At 39.0% G+C, this 22,166-nt stretch overlaps 1 protein-coding gene across 1 annotated transcript; it reads left to right on the top strand.

Annotated features, from left to right (window-relative positions):
• The first annotated feature begins 9,964 nt into the window (after positions 1 to 9,964).
• On the top strand, positions 9,965 to 21,570 carry Abracl (ABRA C-terminal like). The gene is made up of 3 exons (XM_076859684.2): positions 9,965 to 10,115; positions 14,966 to 15,032; positions 21,020 to 21,570. The coding sequence occupies exons 2-3, from the start codon at positions 14,972 to 14,974 to the stop codon at positions 21,202 to 21,204; spliced, it is 246 nt and encodes an 81-aa protein (XP_076715799.1). The 5' UTR covers positions 9,965 to 10,115; positions 14,966 to 14,971; the 3' UTR covers positions 21,205 to 21,570.
• The last annotated feature ends 596 nt before the right edge of the window (positions 21,571 to 22,166 follow it).

Below are 22,166 nucleotides of genomic sequence, written 5' to 3'. Positions count from 1 at the left end.
TCCAACTCTTTGTCTATGGAATTGCAAGTAGGTGCTTTGAACCATAGCAAGACAGCCTGAATTCTTAGTAGAATGTTTTGATATCTCAAATCTTACCACACTAACGACTGACTACCATATGTCTACTTAAGGCCTCTTTACCCTTGGTTTGAAAATAAGCCTGGACTTAGATAGCTATTAGAAGTTCTCTACTCTTGGGAGAGACAGAACAATAGTTTAATAACTACAAACAAATGCTTCTGAATCATCTTAAGGTTTGAAATGGGAGCATTTGAGAAGAGACTTACACAATCTCAGGTCTAGCATTATTGAGTAGATATTTCCCCAATGGAGTGAATGGTATTACATATTAGACCAAAAACCCTTATTAGAGGAAAAAATGACTTATTAATTTCATAGCAGGTGCTTAATAAATAATTGCTTAATAAATATATTTTTTCAAAGATTTTTTTTAGTTGTTGATAGACCTTTATTTTATTTATTTATATGCAGTGCTGAGAATTGAACCCAGTGTCTCACACATTCCAGGCAAGTGTGCTACCACTGAGTCACAACCCCAGCCCACTTAATAAATATTTTAATGGCTGTAATTACCATTGATAAATATAGTTGTTTGAACTTCCAAAATAAAATTTCATTATCAAATTTTGCATGATTAGAAAATAGCCATGCATATTCTTTCTTTGCTCTCATAAGCTTTGAATTCTATCAATGTTCCGGGAACTAGATCACCTCTAAAATAATATACATTATTTGTCTTTAATTCCGTGATTATTAATGTCACTTTTGAAAATCAATCTGATATTGCATGTAGATCAATACTATTTGTAAATTGTGGATGTTCTTAGGTGAATAGCTACTCTAATTTTTGTTACAGTTGAATTTATTACTGTATAATAATGCCAATTTTAAAAGACAATCTACTGTATGCTTGGTTAATAAGAACTGCTTTTCTTAATGTGTGTCATACCTGGAGGAGCACCCTGAACCTACCTAACTACTGAGAAACCCATCCAGAATCATCTGGATGTTTCCATTAAACACACACACACACACACACACACACACACAACTTAATTGAAACATCATAATTGTAGAATGTTTGAATTTTTAAATTGAAATCTGCATTTTTGTGGTTTCATCCTTTAACTGAATATGTAATAAAACAACTGCCAAAAAGACTTTAAAAATTTACTGTCATAGATAGATCTTTAAATTTTATGTTTATAAAATATCAAACCATCTTCTCCTTTCTCTGAAACTTCTATAAGAGTTAATAAATATATATTATGAACTTACTAATAACTGATGGCTAAAAGGCAGCTAGCTGTTATGAAGAATTTTACATGCAAATTAATATTTAAAGTTCATATCTTGCAAATTGTAATATCAAAGAAACTTTCCTTGTTGTGAGTACTTGCCACTTTGACCCACTGAAAATATATTGAACTAATTGTTACATACTTCAGCAGATTATTTCAATTGAATATGATCCAGAGGCAGCAAGGGCACCGATTCTAGACATTAATCTCACAATAAAAAGGCAGAGAAATAAAATATCAATGGGGATAATTATATGTAAAATTTTAAATATCACCTCTTTTTTGGTGACTATGAAAAATATATTCAGTATAGCTAAAATAATTGGTTACATGTCTGATCTTTCATTTGACATAGCCTGGGGGAGGAGTCAAGAGGTGAGATAGTCAACCCTCAAGTCCGTTCAACTAAACATATATTTAGCACCCACTCTCTACCAGGCTTGATGCCAAGTATTGCAAAGAATACAAAATGAATAATATACTGTCTGCCATTAAGAATTTTATAGTCTACTAAGGAGAAATGACATGGTACAAGTTCCAATACTAATTTAAATAAATGTTTTATTTAAAATGATTGAGCCAGGCACAGTGGCACATGCTTATAATTCCAGTGACTTAGGAGGCAGAGGTAAGAGGACTGCAAGTTTGGGGCCAGCCTCAGCAACATGGTAAGATCCTGTCTCAAAATAAAAAAAAAATAAAAGGACTGGGAATGCAGTTCAGCAGTAAAGTGTCCCTGGGTTCAATTACTAGTACTAATCTATCAATCTATCAACAGACCATAGTGACTTTCAAGAGGGTTGTCCTAATTTGTATCACTGAGAAAATAAGATGCTCTAAAGCTTATTTTCATTGATAGAGATTAGTGGTGTGGAGAGGGAAAGGCAGGAAGGAAGAGGAAAAACAGGAGCAATTTACTCTTGACTAGATCTTCCAAACTGTCCAAGGGTCAGAAGCAGAGCACATTAATGAGGCTTTGGATTTTGAGCTATAACCAAACTGCTCTGCATAACAAAGAAAAGAATTGGAGTTTCTGGCTCCTGAGGAGTAGGACTGGGAGTAGAGAACAGTGCCAGCCAGGCAGCCGGTGGGAAGGGAGGCCGAAGCTTAGGAGAGGGCAGTGAGCAAGCCCAGAGGGAGGGCAGTTGAAGGGACTTTGAAATAGGACATGCCATGTTTCAGTGGGCAAAGTTATGGCGCCAGAGGAGGAGGTATTAGGTGGAGGGAACCATCTGAGCCAAGGCAAGAAAGCATGACATAAACATTTACAGAACAAAGCTGACCTCCACCCCATCCCCTCACCTGACTCTGGATCAGCTGAAAGAATGGAATGGAAAGTTCAGTTTGAGGGAGTCTTGGTTCTCACAGACAATATTGGAGGGTAAGGAATCTGGAAGGTAGCAGAGGCCAAGTTGTGAAGGTTTTCCAAGGCACAGTGAAAAGTTTATTCTTAATTTAATAGAACATGAGTGGACTGTGAAATTTTTCAGTGGGGTATAACTTGATGAAAGTTGTAGTTTCAGAAAGTTAAATTGGCATGGGTGCAATGGCATAAACTTGTGACTTGGGAGGCTGAGGCAGGAGATCCCAAGTTTGAGATCAGCCTCAGCAACTTAGCAAGACTCTGCCTCAAAATAAAACACCCTGGGTTCAATTCCCAATACAAAAAGCAAAGTTAACCTGGCAGTCAAGAGGAGGGTAGACCAGAGCAGAGCATCTCAAACACAATGTAACACAGCCTCTCTTTTCCTAAATCTGAAATCCTGCATATCTAACAAGCTCTTCTTCCTTAGTGATTCTGAGAGAGGATCTGGGGTGGGCTCAGAAGCCCTGTGGACTTCTTCTATTTAGGACCTCAGGGCAGAAACAGACTGCAAAAGAAATTAGAGAAGAAATAGTGAAGGGAGACTATGGACATAGCTCTTTGTCCCATACCTTGACACGGGAAGGGGTTTGAGCTTGTGTACAGTTCTGTCCCTTCCCCTGTGTTTCTGTACCTGTTTTCCCAGTGTTCCGGTTATCTCACTCCTCTCCCACCTATATTATAGGAAGATGAGGCCACACTATTCTAGCCTGTCTCAGAGTCCCCTCCAAACAGAAAGGATCCCATCAACTTGGCAATAGTCACAAAAATCCTGCAAAGAGTTCTAGGCACTCATGATGAGGGTCTGCCCATGACTATCCCTGGCAGGGGACATTGGCTTCCTACTCTAGTTCCTCTCCTTCATCTGCAGTCCTGGACATAAGATCCAGAGACTAGTGAGGGCTAGGGTAGAGATCAGTTTTGTATCATAAATGTTTATTCAGTACTGCTGAGCATACAATTTTTCTCCCCAGGTCCTGAAACCTCCGGATCAGAATTTCACATCTGAATTGCTTCAGGAGCCTTACAATATCACTCCCTTTCCCAGAGTCCCCTGCCTTGTGCTTCTTTCTTTTATCCATTCCCAGTGTCACCCTCTTCCTGATCTCCAGCAACCCAGATTTCCAGCCAGTGGTGTGTGCCTAGGCCACTTTCCTTATTGGGGGTGGTGGTGACTGAGAGAAGTGATAACAATATCAGGTGCTACAGAGAGATATAGTGCAGTGAGAACTGGGTACAGGCCATATTGTTCGCCAATTGAGTCGTTAGTGACCTTAGACTAAAGAGAACAGTTTCAATAAAGAGGCAAAGTCTGAAGCGAGATTACAAGCAGTGAAACAGATGGTGGGTGGTAAGGGATAGAAACAGCAAGTTTCAAGTACTAATTGGTGAACTTTGTTGAGAAAGAGAAAAAAACGAGAGCACAGGCAAGGAGTAGGAGGGGTTATCTGGTTTGTAGAAAGAAAAAAAAATCAACAGATATTTGTGACAAAACGAAGCCATCTGCTGTTACTCCCAGGGACATGTGCATGTTTGAGGGGAAATTTTCAGCCTGAAGAAAGGTTCATTTGGCTGGACAATGTTTTTAAAATATTTTAATGATTTGCCTCATGCCTTTAAAAATGGGAAATTTTGTTTTAAAAAGTCCAAATTTCTACCTTCTCTAGCAAAATGGTAAGATCTAGCAAAACTGGATGCATGTTCCCATATTGCAAGTGAACAGCAGCTATCCCTTCAAAAGAAGTGGGCAATCACGGTTATTTCATCTGCTTAGATTACTTGCCTATGTCAATAGGCAACTGATAATGCAAACTCCATACTTTGTGTGTGTGTGTGTGTCTGTGTGTGTGTGTGTGTGTGTGTGTGTCTACTTACACTAATTAGAATTTCAGGTTTAAGTCATGTGGCGATAGAGAAGATATCGAGGATGGGAATGGAGACCTTCCTGAACATCCCTCCAATCTTGCAATGCTATTTGGCCCCTACCTTATCTAGAGGTAAGACTGTTCTTTGCTCATCCCAGAAGTGTGCCTGCCACGGATACCACAAGGGAGGAAGCCTCAGAAGAGATCAGAACAGGCACTTTACATTCTGTGGGATGGACTAACAAGACATCCATAGGCTATTCTAGCTGAAAAGTAGCAGAAGTTCTTTCAAATTCGTTGGAGCAACTGCTGCCATGAGCTTTTGCTGGCTGCAGGTTTCACAGGCCCATCTAGAACAGTAGTTCTCATCCTCAGTTGCACATTAGAATCACCTGGGGACCTTAAAATATGATTGCCCCAGAAATTCTGGATCCACTAGTTTGGCTAGGTCTTAGGCACTGCATTTTAAAGTTGGTGGGTGATTCTAATGTGCATGTCTGGTGGCAGTAAGCCCTTCCCCTCCAAGCTTTCCAGACTCCCTATATAGTCTCTTGGATGTTCAGATTTAAAAAAAAAAACAAAACAAAAAAAAAAAAAACAACAAAAAAACTGTATTTCTTGGTGCCCTCCTTGACACCTGACTCCACTGAGATCCCCACAGCTGCCCATCTGGCTGCTCTTTGCACACAGCACTTAACCTCTCATGACTGGATTTAATGATCTTGAAACTTTAACTCTCAGCTGGCAACACTGGCCATTTGGCTCAAGCTCAAAGAGGGATAATGTAGCCTCTCTCCTCCTGGAGCCACAACAAAGACACAGGAAAAAGAAAGTAGAAAAACTGAATACTAAATGAAACAACTCTACAAATGGGGAGGGTGAAATGTGGGTAGGATGACAAGTTGTCCTAAATTGACTAGGACAGTCCCATGATTTGTCTTTTTGGTGAGTCATTTTATTGTAGTAATTTAAGTTTCTTATCAGAAAATCAGGAGGCATAAAACACAAGTATTTGTAAACTTGTTGGTTGGTGGTTGGGAGTGAGGGAAGAATTGGAAGACCAGTGGTTAATTATCTCATTAGGGTTCTTACTGATTTTCCAAGTTTTGTTGATTTCTTTTTAACCAATGGTTAAAAAGAAAAAAGAAAAACTGCTCTGCTCAATAGAATTTTCTGAGATAGTAGAAAAATCTGTGATACCCAATATAGTAGTCATTAACCATTATGGTAATTGAGCACTTGAGATGTGTCTACTACGGTTCTGAATATTTAATATTTTTTAAATTTTAAATTAAATTAAGTATAAATGACAAAATCCATGTGGGACTAATAGCTACATATTGGGCACGGTGAATCTACAGACTTGATGTTGTCTGTGGAAGATATAGGTTGTAATAACTCCTTTTCATACCTCTTTGATAGAGAAATGATCTCATTTGTCTTTTTTGGAAGGAGAAGCCCTAGTTTTGGACATAGCAGATTTAACTGGGATGATAATCCAAATTAGGCCAATTAGATTGTTTCTTTAAAGAACCCAGCGGAATTAACACTCTGAAAGCCTGCATCTGTCTGATAATGACAAGTTGAACAAGTAGGGTGGCACCAGAGACTTTGTGCCATGGGAAACCAAAGCCATAAGCAATGTGAGTTGAGTTGGTGGAGATTATAAACATACTGAAAGGAGGAGAGAGATGGGGGAGGGGGTGATAGTGTTGTCTCCAGAGATGGTAACACTTTGGTCCTGACTTTTCCACTAAGTCTAAAGTCACTAGCACAAACTTTGTTTCCTATCCTTGAATGTCCATTAAAATTTCTGTTGCAATCTTTCAATAATTCAATTACTGGTGCTAGTTTAATATGTTTTTATTTCTTACAAATTAAGAGTCTTGTTGAAGACATTGTTTCTGATTTGGGAGTTACAGAAAAGAAATACTAAAGCAAGATATGGAGGAAGGAAAAAAGAAAAAGAAAATATCTTCATTTAAATTAGAATAAGTTGTGTAATGAGCCAAGTTAGAAGAGTCTTTTTCATTTGACAGGAATGGTTCTCCTTCATATAAAAATGTTGTCTTTGACCACATTTTAAGAAAGATATATGAGACTTGGCACATAGTGGTTTTCTGTAAATATTGGATGAATGAATGAATGGATGAATAAAGCAGCAATGAAGAAATGCAACACATTCCTAAAGCAGTTACATTAGCCCTTTTGTTCAACAGTTTAGTATTTCAGCTAAATCATCATTATTTGTTTTCAGATTTAGCTTTTAATTAATTATCCATTAGTCTTGAGTTTCTATAGTTTCTTTTTAAATAAAATTAAGATATAATTCATATGCCATAAAACTCACCATTTTAAAGTGTACAATCAATTGGATTTTAGTATATTCACAAAATTGTGCAACAAAATTCCAGACCTCCCCACATGCTTAATTCAAGATAACTCCACCCCCATACTGGGACCTCAACACATGCTAGACAAGCACTCCACCAGTGAGCTATATATCTTCAGCCCTTTTTATTTTATTTTGAAACAGGCTCTCTCTAAATTGCCAAAACTGGCCTCAAACTTGAGATCCTCCTGCCTTAGCCTCCTGAGTAGCTGGTATTATATGCATGCACCACCATGTCTGGCTTCTTTGGGGGAGGCAGATTCTTTAGCATATATTCTTGTCTTGTTCTTTTTTTTAAAAAAATATATTTTTTAAGTTGTAGATGGATACAATATTTATTTTTATGTGGTGCTAAGGATAGAACTCAGTGCCTCTCGTGTGTGAGGAAAGCACTCTACCACTGAGCTATAATCCCAGCCCCTTGCCTTGTTCTTGAATGCAGGGGGTAAGCCTTCAGTCTTTCATCATCAAGTATAAAGTTAGTTGTGAGTCACTTGTAGATGCCCTTTGATAAGTTGTAGAGAGCCCCTTGTATACCTAGTTGTGTTGTTGCTTTTGTGTTTTGATCATGAAAAGGTAATTGATTTTTTAAAATGCTTTTCCTGCACCTGATAAAATTAAAAAAACCATGTGGTATTTCCACTTATTCCACTAATACATTGTATTATATTGATTAATTTATGAATGTTCAATGAACTTTACATTCCTGTGATAAACCCTACTTGCTCATGTTGATAATCCTTCTTCCATAATTTCCTGAAGGCATAGAATTTTTGTTTTGTTTGTTTTTGTTTTTGAGTCAGGGTCTCACTAAGTTGCCCAGACTGGCCTTGAACTTGTGATTCTCCTGTCTCAGCCTACCGGCTGAGATTACAGGTGTGTATCACTATACCTGGCTGAGGCACAGATTTTATATTTACTTACTTGCATTCAAACAGTACTCCAGTTGTTTCAGAAATTAGTGCCAAGTCATGCAATCATTATTATTATTACTGAACTGGAATAACATGTCCCAATGAGAAGCCTTACTTTAAGGAATAATAAAAGTCAGGGACTGTTGACTATCTGGGATCATTACATTTACCATAAAATTTCCACATTGCTTACATTATATACAATAATATTCCTAAGAGAAGAAAAAAAATAGCAAAAGTCTGTATGGAAACTAAAGGAACAGTAATTGGTGTGAAAAACCTTATTTTGACAAAACTTTCAATCATCTCTGATCAAAAACAACCATTTTGAATTATAATTCCTTATATTGTAGATTAATATGAAGTCTGTAATACCTAGTGTGAAAAGTGTATAAACAACATTGTAAAAGAATTTATTTTAAAGCTAACATAGATTTAGACTTGTTTAGGTAAAGTAATCTATTTCATTTTTTCCTGGCTGGCAGAGTACTGGAAAACACTAACTCCTTAGTGACACACCACAGCACACCCTTATTCATCATTCATTATTCACTTCATTAGATATTATCTGACCAATTGTGATCACTGCCACAGGAAGAAATAGCTAGGTCTTGCTTGGAAAATTACTAATATGACATTTTTCTCAATTATAATTATTGCATTATATAGTCTTTGAAAGATATAAAGTACAACTTCATAGCTTTTTATTGGTGAGGAAAAAACAGAACCCAGAGGATCTTGAAATCTCCCCAAACAGCATCGGACATGAGAAGCTTAGAAGAATCGCATCTTTGTTGAAGATTACAGAGTCTCATTCAGAGTCACACCCATGTGACAGGTATTGATATAAAAGGGTAACTAGAACCCAGCTTGGGAAGTGGATGGATCCAGTGCAGCCCTAGGACCTGGACACTCACACACCCTGGGGAAGCAGGTCTTTGTTGCCCTCCTTCCAACATTGTCTTAGCTGCTGCTTCGGCCATTTCTGTCACCACCCACCTTCCACTTGGTCATGCTGGTTTCTGCTTAGTCAGTGGTCTTGCTTTCTGGAAGCTTATTTTGGCCCCTTCTGCCTCATCCCCTCTCAATTCATTCTCTATTTTCTTTTTCCAAGGGATATTTTGATTAGTTTATTAATTATCACAGTTCCATCAGACAACTATCAGATAATTTGCTAATTACCACCCTGTTTGGTGAGAATTGCTTGCCCTTGGTTACTTCAATGAGGACTTTATGAATGTGTGCGCTTGGGCGGGATTATTACTCTTTTTTAAAAATTATTTTTTAGTTGTTGATAGAACTTTATTTTTATTTATTTATGAGTGGTGCTGAGAATCAAGCCCAGTGCCTTACACATGCTAGGCAAGTGCGCTACCACTGAGCTATGAACCTAACCCGGGAATCTATTACTCTTAATTCAATCAGCCGGGGCTGGGGAAAGAACATTATTTTGTAGTTATTATTCATTACTTGTGCAACCCCTGCTCTAGGAATAGTTTGGGCTGGTTTTCCTTTCCAAAACCTGGATACAGCAAACATACACACACACACACACACACACACACACACACACACGATTAAAATAAAGGGAGTATGAATAAAATGATTGAATTATAAAGTTAGATGTAGGAAATAATGAAGCTTAAGAGCTTGCTTTGTCCAAGAAACATTACTTTGCAGTAGAACAAACTGGCTTTCAAGAATGCACTTGGCTTTGCAATTCAGACCACTCTTGAGTCATTACACTCAGTGTTCCGGAGGCTCCTGCTCCTGGCATATAGAACCCAAGTGAGTCACGGTCTTCCTAAGAGCCCTCACTGTTGAGCACGTTGGGGGCGCTTTGTTCCTTTTGTTGGGAGAGAGACTCTGGTAGGATCAGATGCAGTGTGATGCGGTTCAGGACTCTGGGCAGCACGAAGGAAAGGTGGAGGTAAGCTCTGGTTGGTACTCCTAGACGCCCCGCGTGCCCAGCCACCTGTCCAGAGACTGCCCCCTTCTCTGGCGTCTCCTCCCCCAAGTTTCCTCCTCATAGGCTTGTCCCTGGGTGAATGGGCGGCCCCTTTCCCGAGCGCAGAAACTCTTTACTTTTTCCCCACCCGGCTCCTCCTCCTCTTCCTCCTCCTCCTCCCCAGGAACCTTTCTATTGCCTAGCGGCCACTTCCTTCTTCAGACTCTTCCTCCCCAACACACTGAAGAAGATAACCCGGTCTAGACAGACTGGACACCAATTCTTCATTGATAAATAAAACGAAGCTATAGGTGAGTCCCCCCGGGAAGACGTGGCGAGGTAGCGAGGATGGACTGGAGTGTCCGGCGGAGGTCAATCTGCTGGAGGCATCGCGGGCTGCGGGTGGACAGCCGGGACTGCGAGGTGGCTCAGGGGTGCGCGGAGGCAATGAGCGGCGGGGGCTGAAACGGTGAAGGAGTGGACAGGGTGGGCGCGCGCCTCCCACGCCCCGCTTCTCCCGCAGACTTCCGCACTCCGCTCACGTGACGTTTTGCCGGCCAGGGGCTGACGGTGAAGCGAGAAACGAGGAAACGATTTTTTACCGCGGTGTAACGCTTGGGTTTTGCACTTAACCGTAGCTCGGGTGCCAATTCTGCAGAACTGGGTGGAGAAGGATTAGGGGGCTGGGAGACGCTGTTCCTAGAAATTTGGTGACCTCGGGGCAGTGTCCTCCGCAGTACGGGGAGGTGGCTGAGGCCCTGCCCTTAGGTCGGGGGTAGGGAAGAGGTTAGTGAGGGGACTGGTGGAACCCTGGGCCTTGTCCCTTTTTGGCAGACCCGGCCCTGGGGGGAACGTGGGCGGGCAGCGCTGGCCGGTGAGTTGCCGAGACAAAGGCTTCCGGGACGCAGCTCTTCCTGGGACGCATAGGGCTGCTCGGAGATGGAGGGCAGAAGCTCAGCACTCCCCAGTCCTGCACCGGTGCCAGTGGTGACCGTGTGATGGCCTGCAGGGCACAGGGCTTGGGACCCTTACTTGGCAGGATCCCAAACTTACAGAAGCGATGACCAAATATGGAGCTTGCGCGCGCCAGCGAGAGGAAGGAACCCAGTCATCCTTTGACCCGCACCAGCTGTTAAGTGATTTCAAGGGAGGGCTGGAAAAGCGCCCGGCGTGTGTGTGTGTGAGAGAGAGAGAGAAGTTCGCTCCTGATTTCCTGGAGTCCCCACTCCAGTAGGTTTTATTTCCGTAGTTATTAGAAAATCTTCACGCATTGCCTCCAAACTTTAACACACACAAATATTAGAGGGACCTTAAATACATTCTTCAGCGTGTATTGATGGGGCGTCCCAGCATATGCCGCAGTCCTCCTCCATTCCGTTTTCTTTGTGATTCCCACGCACAAAGCCTAATTAGATTCTCTGACAGAAGGCGCGACTAGCATCTGCCTTCGCCTTCCCTTGAGCTGCTTGCTTTCTTCTGGTTCAGCCTCATTGACAACCTCTTTCTTCCCCCTAGGCTTGTTCTGCTTATGGCCTCTCATTGTTCATGATCTTCTTGCTCACTTCAGTCTCAGGCTTCTGTCCTGCTAATAAAATGTCACAGGCCATCCAAGGATTGTGTCACAATGAGCAGTTTTCTTCTTTATCCCTACCCCCCTCCCCAATAATAAAAGAAATGAATAAAACATGCCAAATTATGTATGCTAGCAGTTAATTTCAAAACCTATTATTTTCCTATTTATAGGGGTCTGGGCAGGAAGCCTTTTTGCTTTGTAAGTTGATCTGCCTTAGCAAGTACTCAGCATGAAATATTTCATACAAATACGCTATTATATTTAGTGCATTTGTACAATAGAAAAAAAAGAAGAAGAGGAGGAGGAGGAGGAGGAAGAACCAGAATGATATGTTAGAAACAGTATTTAATTGAGGGGCGTTAATCCCTCGGAGCCTGTTTCAATATCCATAAAAATGGAATGAATAATAAGTACTTTGCAAGGTTCTTAGAACTGTGTGAATTAAAATACATAAAGACCTGAATGTGTAAATGATTACAAAGAAATGCTGGTTGCTTTCTCAGAATTGGATGGACATACATCTGCTTAATATAATGCAGGTATGCATGTTGAACATAATAGAGGGATTTTCTCGTTGATTCTCATTATTAATTGAGATCTAAATCTGAAATGTGTTGCTGATGATAGGTGGAAGGAATGGGGAGTGGTGTTGAAGAGATAAATTTCCAGGGCCTGGGAATCTGATAATAGGAGAATTGAAGAAATTCTTAATCTTGAACATTTCATTATTTTTCTGTCCAGTACAGGCTAATTTTTTCATCATTCCTCATAGAGCCTTGCTACTTCTTCATTAATACCTCCAGGAACAGAATACAAACTGTATTATTGGGCAGTTTGGTTGTTAGAGAGTTTTTGTTCTTTGATGGTGCTGGGGATGGAACCCAGAGCCTAGCATATGCTAGGCAAGCACTCTACTACTGAGCTATTTCCAGCCTTAGAATTTTTTTAAAAATATGGCCCCCGAATCTGCTTTTCTAATACATCTATCCATCCTATCTATCCAGTAGAGAAATATGAAACAAGACTAATCATTTAAGAGTATAAAATGAGCTTTAGCTGGGTGAGGTGACACATGCCTGTAATCCCAACAAATCAGGAGACTGAGGTAGGAAGATTGTAAGTTGGAGGTCAGTCTGGGCAACTTTGTGAAACCCTGTCTCAAAATAAAAAATAAAAGAGGCTAAGGATTTAACTCCATGGTAAAGCACCCCTGGGTTCAATTCCCAGTATCACAAAGAAAAAAATAAAAAGAACTTTAGTTAAAAAAAAAAAAAAAGTAGATCTCTAATTTTATGGGTCAAGACTATTTAAAGTGTAAGTGATAGAAACTCAGTCAAACCAGCACAAGAAAAAGTAGGAAAGACAGCATTGATTCATGTAACTGGAGAGTCCAGAGTTACATAAGGGCTTAGTCATTGTAACATGTCTGGATTTTCTTTGTGTCAGCTCTGTCCTTGTTAGGTACTTCCAACATGGGGTCTTCCAACATCAGGGCTATAAACTAACATCTTAGAATCCAGTGGGAAGAGAGTAGTGTTTTGCTACTTCTAGCAAAATATTAGGGTTTAACTTCATTGATGTGGATGGGAACACCAACCTAATGCCTCAAACCAACCTTTTTGAGCTTGAAGACTCAGGTGAGGCTCTGTCCAGGATCCATGGGTTTGGAATAAGGAAGGAAGTGCTCCAAGCAGACAAAAATGAGATTGTTCACTGTGAGAATGGGGAATGGGTACTGGGCAGGCAAAAACAAAAGCTGCCCACCACTCTGATGTTAACAGGTTTTTTCCCTGCTGTTTTTCTCATGGCATCCTGTTCAAGCCTTCAGCATTCTGGCCATAATCTCTGGATACATTTCATGTTTTTAGTATCTCTTTTAAACTATGTCTTGAGTTACATACAATGTTAAAGATATGATTTCCCCCAAATGCAAAGTCCCAGGATTTGGATAATTTTTGATAATAAGTTTTATATAGATGCATTTAATTGAAGATTTTGCATTTTATTGCAATACAAGGTCCTTAAATTATAATATTCAGACAAGTAGCATAGCAGATGGTAGTGGTGCTTTTAATTATTAGCTGATAGAAAACCTGGTGTTCCAATCAATATCATTTAAACAGGTGGTCTATAAACATAGATGTCACTCTTGTCTCTAAAAGCTACCAGGAATTAGTTATTTTCCATCTGGATAAAATTGTTTCTTCCAAATTATTGTCACCTTAAAGGAAACCATATACACAGGCCCCCCCTTTTTTGTCCCTTATTCAGTTTGAAAAAAGTATGATTCAAAAAGACTGAATTGATGCTTGTTCCACCCAGTTGCTTGAACTTTCTGATGCGCTTACAGATATAATTCCATCCCCTCTTGTCTCTTTGCTTGTTTTTTTCAGTCCATGAAACCAATATTTATGGAACCTCAACTCTTAGTGTCAGAAATGATAAACAGGGAGCTTTTCAGCCAAATTCTTGCAGGCAGGAGCTTATCATTTAGTGGAGAAAATGGAGAAACCAGTAATTCCAATGGAGTAAAATAAAAAAGAGCACAGGGCCCTGTGGGAACACAGAGTTAGAGAGCTCTCTACCTCCAGGGCTTCAGGGAAGGCTTTCTGGAGGAAGCTTCCTCTAAGCAGGAAGTGAACGCATGAGAGTTAGCCTTGAGAAAGAAATAATGAGTCTGGGTTGAAGAAACAGTATGTGGGAAGGCTGGAGATGAGAATAAGGAGCATTTGAGGCATGGAAAGAAACCCAGTGTGGTTGCAGCCTGAAGTTCAACTGGGAAAGAATGAAAGAGGTTGAAAGTGTGCGGAAGTAGCCTATGGAGGATTTAGCAATCCAAGATAAATCCCCACTCTCATTAGGTCCTGAACACCTTCTCATCTGAAGGTGAATAATCTTCACCACAAGCTCTTCACTGCTGTCAGATGTACTATGACCCAGAAATTATCACTGCCCTGACCTGAGAGTATTTAAATTGCCACTTTTATCATAAATCTGCCTTCCCCTCTAGACTGCAGGCTCTTGAAAGGCAGGAAGTATATCAGTTTCTCCTTTTTCTCCATAATTTTGCACATGCTCTTCCCCATTCATAAAACACCCTTTCCCGTTTGTCTGCTTGCTCCACTCCTTCCCCGTGACCTCCTGGGAGCCTTTTCCAGCTTTCCTTAATGCCTTGGACTCACCTCTTAGAGTGCTTGTCACCCTGCTATTGGTTCCAGGGCCCTCTGCCCTGAGCAAGGATCCTATGTTACTCACTTTTTATAGTATTTGGGTCTCCCAGGGCACTGTGAAGGACACCTGCTTAGAGTAATAGCAAGTACAAGCAGAAGGGCTGCCTTTCCCCCAGTAGACTGTGGACAACAGGATTTGGGGTGGACAACAGGATTTGGGGTAGCCAAGAGGGAAAGCTGTACACAGATAGTGAAGGTGGGCATACTTTAATGCCCTTACAGCACACAGTCTTTTTAGGAAGAGGGACAATGAAAATAATAGTGACAAATGCCACATCAAAAAAGAAAGGGCCCTTGGATTATAGGTGCTTGATGGAACATAGAAACGGTCATAAGGTAGTCTTATTTTTTCTTGCAGGTTGCAATGAACGTGGATCATGAAGTTAACCTCTTAGTGGGGGAAATTCATCGTTTGGGTTCAAAAAGTAAGTAACATGGGTATTTCTTCTAGTTTACTTCACAGCAGGCTGCACTGGCATTCTGACCTAGAAAGGGGCCACCCCAGGACTTTAGGACAGTGACTGGCAATTCTGTCCACAGTCTCAAGTAGTAACTACCCTTGGCCATGAAGGCACACCTTGAGACACAGGGCTACTGGGGTATCCAGTTTCTGAGGTAGAATAGTTGAAATGTTTCCTTACCCTTTGAATGGAAAGAAAATCACTAAACATCTTGTATCTGGTTGCATTAAAATCTGGTAATTGAGTTCAAATTTTTATTTGCCACACTATTAAAATCCATGTTTTCTGCTTTATTCTGCCACCATTTTATGAACTTCCAAAGTAACTCAGGACTTCAATTTCAACTATACAAAATTGTCTTTATTTTCTCTAAATTCTGGAGTTTTATACAAATGTGAGCATATAACTAGAATTTAAAACAAAATCTTTTAGGGTATTCTCTTTTAAATTGTTCTTTTCTTCAACAACTAGGCAGGCAGCTACTATAAAGATAGTGACATGTAAAATTGGTAGTATTAGTGTCTTTTTCCTAAGTTGTAATCAGAGTTACTATTATACTTGTAGCTTTAGGTATTTGTTAAATCTCAGAGAAGAGACATAAGAATTTGGGGAGCATTTTAAAAATAATAAGAACAATAGACATAGTCAGTAATGACTCAGATAATGGAACTCAGAGTTTTAAAATTATATCAAATAAATGAAAAACATACTTATGAAGTATCTTACAAGAGTTATTTTATCATTATAGCTTGATTTTTTAAAATCTATAACATTTCTTTTTACTTAAAAAATTGTTTTGTAAAAAACAAAGTTAAATATGCACATTGTTTAAGGAGTCAAATAATAAAGATGAAAATCTTGATAGGAGTCTTCCTTCCACTCCCAGATTCGCCACATTTCTTGCCCTTCACAAGTAAAAACTTACATCCTTTGTTAGTTACCTCCATGTCTCTAAACAGATTACTTATCTTTCATGATGTTTGGTGTTAAGAATAATCTGCTTACTTCCTACTAAGGAAGAGAGGAATTTAATTTTCTTTATACATTACCCCTAATACTTGATTAGATCAACATTCAGGTTTGTTTTTGCATTCTTAATCCCCTTTACATACATGACTGTTTTTTAATTCTAAATTAGTTATACATGACAGTATAATGCATTCTGACACATCATACATAAATGGCATATAACTTCTCATTCTTCAAGTTATACATGATGCAGAGTTATATGGGTTCTGTAATCATATATGCACATAGGATGATAATGTCCAATTCATTCTACTATCATTCCTACCCTCATACTCCTTCTCCTCCCTTCATCCTCTCTTTCTTCCCAAGTACCTCTCTTCTTTCCTAGCCCCCTCCCACATTGTGAATTAACATCCACATATCAGAGAAAACATTCAGCCTTTGGTTCCTTGGGACTGGCCTATTTCACTTACTATAATATTCTCCAGTTCTTTTCACTTACCGGCAAATGCCATAATTCCTTTTTCCTTTTGGCTGAGTAATATTCCGATGTGTGTATATACCACAATTTTTTTATCCATTCATCTTTTGAAGGACAGTGAGGTTGGCTCTGTAGTTTAGCTATTGTGAATTGTGTTGCTATAAATATTGATGTGGCTGCATCACTGTAATATGCTGATTTTAAGTCCTTTGAGTATAAACCTAGGAGTGGGATAACCGTGTCAAATGGTGGTTCCATTCCAAGTTCTCTGAAGAATCTTCATACTGCTTTCCAGAGTGGTCATACCAATTTGCAGTCCCACCAGTAATGTATGAGTGTACCTTTTTCCTCACATGCTTGCCAACATTTATTGTTGATTATATTCTTGATGATTGCCATTCTGACTGAAGTGAGATGGAATTTCATGGTAGTTTTGATTTGTATTTCTTTAATTTCTAGTGATGTTGAACATTTTTTCATATTATTTGCTGATTGATTGTATTTCTTCTTCTGTGTAGTGTCTGTTCAGTTCCTTTACCCATTTATTGATTGGGTTATTTATTTTTTTGGTGTTAAGTTTTTTGAGTTCTTTGTGTATCCTAGAAATTAATGCTCTATCTGAGGTGCATGTGGTAAATATCTTCTCCCATTCTGTAGGCTTTCTCTTCATGTTATTGTTTCCTTTGCTGTGAATAAACTTTTTAGTTTGATTCCATCCCATTTATTGATTCTTGAGTTTACTTCTTATGCTTTATGAGTCTTATCAAGGAAGTCATTTCCTAAGCTGACATGGTAGAGATTTGAGCCTACTTTTTATTCTATAGGTACAGGGTCTCTGTTCTAGAATCTAAGTCCTTGATCCACTTTGAGTTGATTTTTGTGCAGGGTGAGAGATAGGGGTTTAATTTCATTTTTCTACATATGGATTTCCAGTTTTCTCAGCCCCATTTGTTAAAGAGGCTATCTTTTCTCCAATGTATGTTTTTGTCACCTTTGTCTAGTATGAGATAACTATATTTATGTGGCTTTGTCTCTGTGTCTTCAATTCTGTACCATTAGTCTATGTATCTGTTTTGGTCCCAGTACCGTTCTGTTTTTGTTACTATAGCTCTGTAGTATAATTTAAGGTCTGGTATTGTGTTGCCTCCTGCTTCACTTTTCTTGCTAAGGATTGCTTTGGCTATTCTGGGTCTCTTATTTTTCCAAATGAATTTCATCATTTATAGCTTGATTCTCAAAGCTGTATTTGCTTATGAATCCCAATCCTTTGAAATAATAGGACACACTTTGAAAATTCCATTGAACCATTTATCTCCAGTGTCTCCTGTATTAGTTTTCTATTCTTGTGTAACAGATGACCACAAACTTAGTGATATGAAATAATACATTTAACATCTTAACATATTTCATATCTTCTGCAGATCAGGAGTCTGATAAGGGTCTTACTGGGCTTAAGATCTAGGGGTTGGCAGGCTATCTTCCTTTCTGGAGGTTCTAGGGGAAAAATCTAAGTCCTTACCTTTTCCCAGCCCATATTACTTGGTTCATGGCCTCTTTCTCTATCTTCAAAGCCAGCATTATCTGGTGAAGTCCTTATGTTGTATCACACTGACCTCCTCTCCTGCCTCTGTCTTCCATTTTTAAGGACCTGTAGTTACTTGGGCTGATCTAGATGATACAATATAATTGCCCCGATTCAGGGTTCTCCATTGTCACATCTGAAAAGCCCCTTTTGCCACGTAGGGTAACACAGGTCCTAGAGGTTAGAGGTTAGGACATGGGTATCTTTGAGTTTCTCCCTTTCTTTCTTTTTCTTTTTCTTTAGGGGATCAGACCTGGGGCCTTATACATGCTAAGCAAGTTCTCTACCACTGAAGTATACCCCTAGCACCCATTTCTCTTTTTGGTCTTCTCTAATCACTTGGTTACTACATTAAATCTGAGTCATCATGTACTAAGAAAAGATGAAGGAGGCATATAAAAGTGATGTGGATTTAACAAGCAAGCAAGTTTAATCTTATGGTCAGTTAATAGTTATTGAGCATCTGCATATGTCGCAGGGACAAGTATCATAGGTGCTCCCTTCCTCTAGGATCTTACTACTTAGTTGATGAAACTAGAGGAGCACTTATGAAGCAATTATCAGGGGGAAAAAAACATGGGATGCTAAACTATGAAGTGCTGACACTCAGTTCAGCATGGGACTGTAGAAATTGATTCTTGATATAGTAGTTGGGGGCACTTACTTAAACCTAGGATCTCAGATAGGACTTTGAAGTTGGTGGACAAAAAGGAGGAGAAGCATGAGTTCACTTTGGAATGGGAATGAACCTGAGGTTTGAGGAGAACACCAAGCAGACATTGGAGAATGTCATTTTTTTACTTCCCTGGTCAGGCAAATGAACAATCTTTCTAATTCCACTTTCCTCCAACCCCTTCACCATTACCACTTGATGGAAATTTATTAAGTCTTGTTTTCCCCAGTGCTACCCCTGCTTTTATTCCTCCCCAGTTCCTAGTTTCTTCTAGCCCAAGGATGTCATGTCTCTTGGGGGTAGCAGTATTGTATGGATTGACTTTCTTGTTCTTGGTAAAAAATGACTTGCTGAGTTGCAAAGCATATATGGAGGTATGTCAACTTCTGACATCTTATGGTTAATTATCTAAGTTGTGTCTGGAGTAATTTTGACTAATAAACATATAATGTTTTAACTCTAGCTGGAAATGGATGAACAAAGTTCTGTTTCTTTTAAACTCAAATTCTGTTTTTTTTTTTTTTTTTTAGTTGTAGATGGACATAATACCTTTATTTTATTTATTTGTTTTTATGTGGTGCTAAGGATTGAACCCAGTGCCTCACATGTGCCAGGCAAGTACTCTACCATTGAGCCACGACCCCAGCCCCTAAAGTCAAATTCTTCAAAATCTCATTTTTCATCCAGAAAAGACTAAGTAGAGACTGCTTTTTGGAGTTTTAAACGCTTTCATCCAACAACAACTATTTCTTGAGTGGTTCCTTTGTGCTCAAGTGCAGGAAATGTAGAAATAAACAAAATTCAGTCACAGTCCTTGAAGACTTCTTTGGGTAGTTGGAGGACAGACTGGGAGTATGTTTTGGGAAGTGATTAAGAACATGGACACTGGAGTGGGAATGAATCCCAACACTCTCTGGGAATGAATCCCAACTTCCTTACATACTTACTTATGATCTTGGGCACACGACTAAACTTTTCTGTTTCTTGGTTACCTTATGTGTATACTAATACTGTAACTCAGTGATTCAAGTACACATTTTTACATTTAAAAATTTCTGAAATGAGGATTTATCTAATACATGGTGTGCTAGAGTTAACTGGGCAGTTTAATTGGAACATAAAATAATGGTGCTTCTTGCAATCAATCGTGTGTTCTCCTCTATGAAATAAGGATTATGTGAATTTTAATGACTAAAATGCATTGACTAGTTCTAGGACTATAGCAAGTATTTAGTAAGTGTTACTTATTTTTACTATAGTTGATGGTGGTGCTTTGATAGACATACAGTCAGTTTTATAAGAAGAGATATCAACTCTCTGAGAGAATCATGGAGGACCTTCTTGGTGACATTTGAATCATTCTTGAAGAAAAGAATTTATTAGGGAAAGGGGTCTGTGATGCTGGGCAGATGCCTCAACATGGGCACAATTACAAAATCAGTTTCTTTAATGTCACTGTGGACAATGGCAAGCGTTCATCATGACTGGATCAAAAGGTATATCTTGTGATGAGGCAGAAGATCAGGCAAGAAATGGATGTGTAGTTGAAGGAGGAAGGTTCTTATCTATGAGGGCATGGGCTTCACTTTATTTGGAAGGTGATAGGGAGCCATTGAGCAATTAAAGTGGAAGGGTATCAAGCAGATTTGCTTCTGATAAAATTTCTTTTACTTTGGGCTGGGATTGTAGCTCAGTGGTAGAGCGCTTACCTAGCATGCGTGAGGCACTGGGTTCAATCCTCAGCACCGCATCAAAATACATAAATAAAATAATGGTATTGTGTCCATCTACAACTAAAAATACATGAAAAAAACTTTTACTTTTTTTTTTTAATTCTGCACCAGTGTGGATGGTGTATTTGTTGGTGGACAAAAACGGGGAAAGGATTATCATTTACCAACTTGCAATTACAGTCTGGACTCAGGAATTGTCATTGAAGAGGAAAAGTTAGAACTGCAAAAGGAATTCATCTACAGTATTTGTACCATAGAACATTCACTTTTTAAAAATATTTCTTGGTTCTCTTTCGGTCCTTGTGTAGATACTGTTAAAGCTGGAGAGTCATAACACATTGTATTTATTCTATCACTCGGCTCTAGGAAGAGGCTGCTTGAATTATGGCTAAGCTTTATATTGTAATCTTGGTTAGCCCAGTGTTAGATGTTTATTAAAGGTTTTGAAAGTTCACTAAGCATGAGGCAAACAACAAATTTTGCATTTACTAACATTGTATTTTCTCAAATTAGATGCTGATGGAAAGTTAAGTGTGAAATTTGGGGTCCTCTTCCAAGATGACAAATGTGCCAATCTCTTTGAAGCATTGGTAGGAACTCTCAAAGCTGCAAAACGAAGGAAGATTGTCACATATCCAGGAGAGCTACTCTTGCAAGGTGTTCATGATGATGTTGACATTATATTACTGCAAGATTAATGTAGTTTGCATATCTTTGTGTAATTGATTTTTTTCATTTCTGGTAAATTGGAATATTAAATCAAAGGACCAACATGTGCTTACTTAATGTATTTTTATAGAACTTTGTAAACAAATGGGGGCTCATATTTTATAAGTCTGTCCTTTTTTATATCTTTAAAGAAATTGTACCACACTGTAAAAGTAAAGAAAACCTATTATTTTTCTCAGAAATTTGACTGGGAAATATAGGCAATGAGACTTTTTTTTTTTTCCTTGAAGGGGGTAGTGTAATGTTTGTTTCATAAATCACTCTTAGACAGTTTCTACAGATATTTAACATTCTGTCAAAGCAGGAAGCAAACTGAAGATCCACTCCCACAAGAAATGTTATGTTTGTGTAATAAAAACATGTAACTCTTAAAATTGCCTTGTTGCTTTATCTTGTCATTTAAAGTAATTATGTGCTCTCAAAATTGAGTGTTTGCATGAAGATTAGGTAATTGCAGTAAAAATCATCTTAATTTAAAAAAAAATTCTCTAAAGACAACAGGATCGAAAAATAGAAATGGTTAGTGTTATCAGTGGAGCCTATAAAAATATTTGTTTTGATGCCAGTATGTACTTGCCCCTGAGTTGAGGGACATGCCAGGAAACATAACTTAAGAACTTCACTTTCTAGTTGGATTAATTAGGTCCACCCGAAGTGAGGTGGAGCTGTTTATGATTGCAGGTTGTAGCCTGTTAGTCCAGAATTGAAAGTGAGGTGCAAAATCAGAGGGTAACTCAGTGAAAGCCATGAGGTCCAGAGAAGGCATCCTAGAAGAGGCAAAACTTGCATCAGGGGATGGTTGACATTGATTTTTGAGAGGGGAAAAAGGTAGAACGAATGAGGGTGTTAGCAAGGTGGATCTTGTGGAAGGTAGGATATGAGGCTGACCAGAATGTTAGAGGCAGTTCAGATTGAATGGAAAAGGTGGAGC

This window comes from Callospermophilus lateralis, chromosome 6 (genome assembly GCF_048772815.1).
Source record: "Callospermophilus lateralis isolate mCalLat2 chromosome 6, mCalLat2.hap1, whole genome shotgun sequence".
Taxonomy (NCBI): domain Eukaryota; kingdom Metazoa; phylum Chordata; class Mammalia; order Rodentia; family Sciuridae; genus Callospermophilus; species Callospermophilus lateralis.
Note: the sequence above shows the minus strand (reverse complement) of the source record. Positions and strands in the feature narration are given on the sequence as shown.

Coding starts and splice junctions, on each gene's coding strand:
- Abracl (XM_076859684.2), top strand. CDS start 14,972: ATGAACGTGGATCATGAAGTTAACCTCTTAGTGGGGGAAATTCATCGT. Junction 15,033..21,019: donor TCATCGTTTGGGTTCAAAAA/GTAAGTAACATG, acceptor TTCTCAAATTAG/ATGCTGATGGAAAGTTAAGT.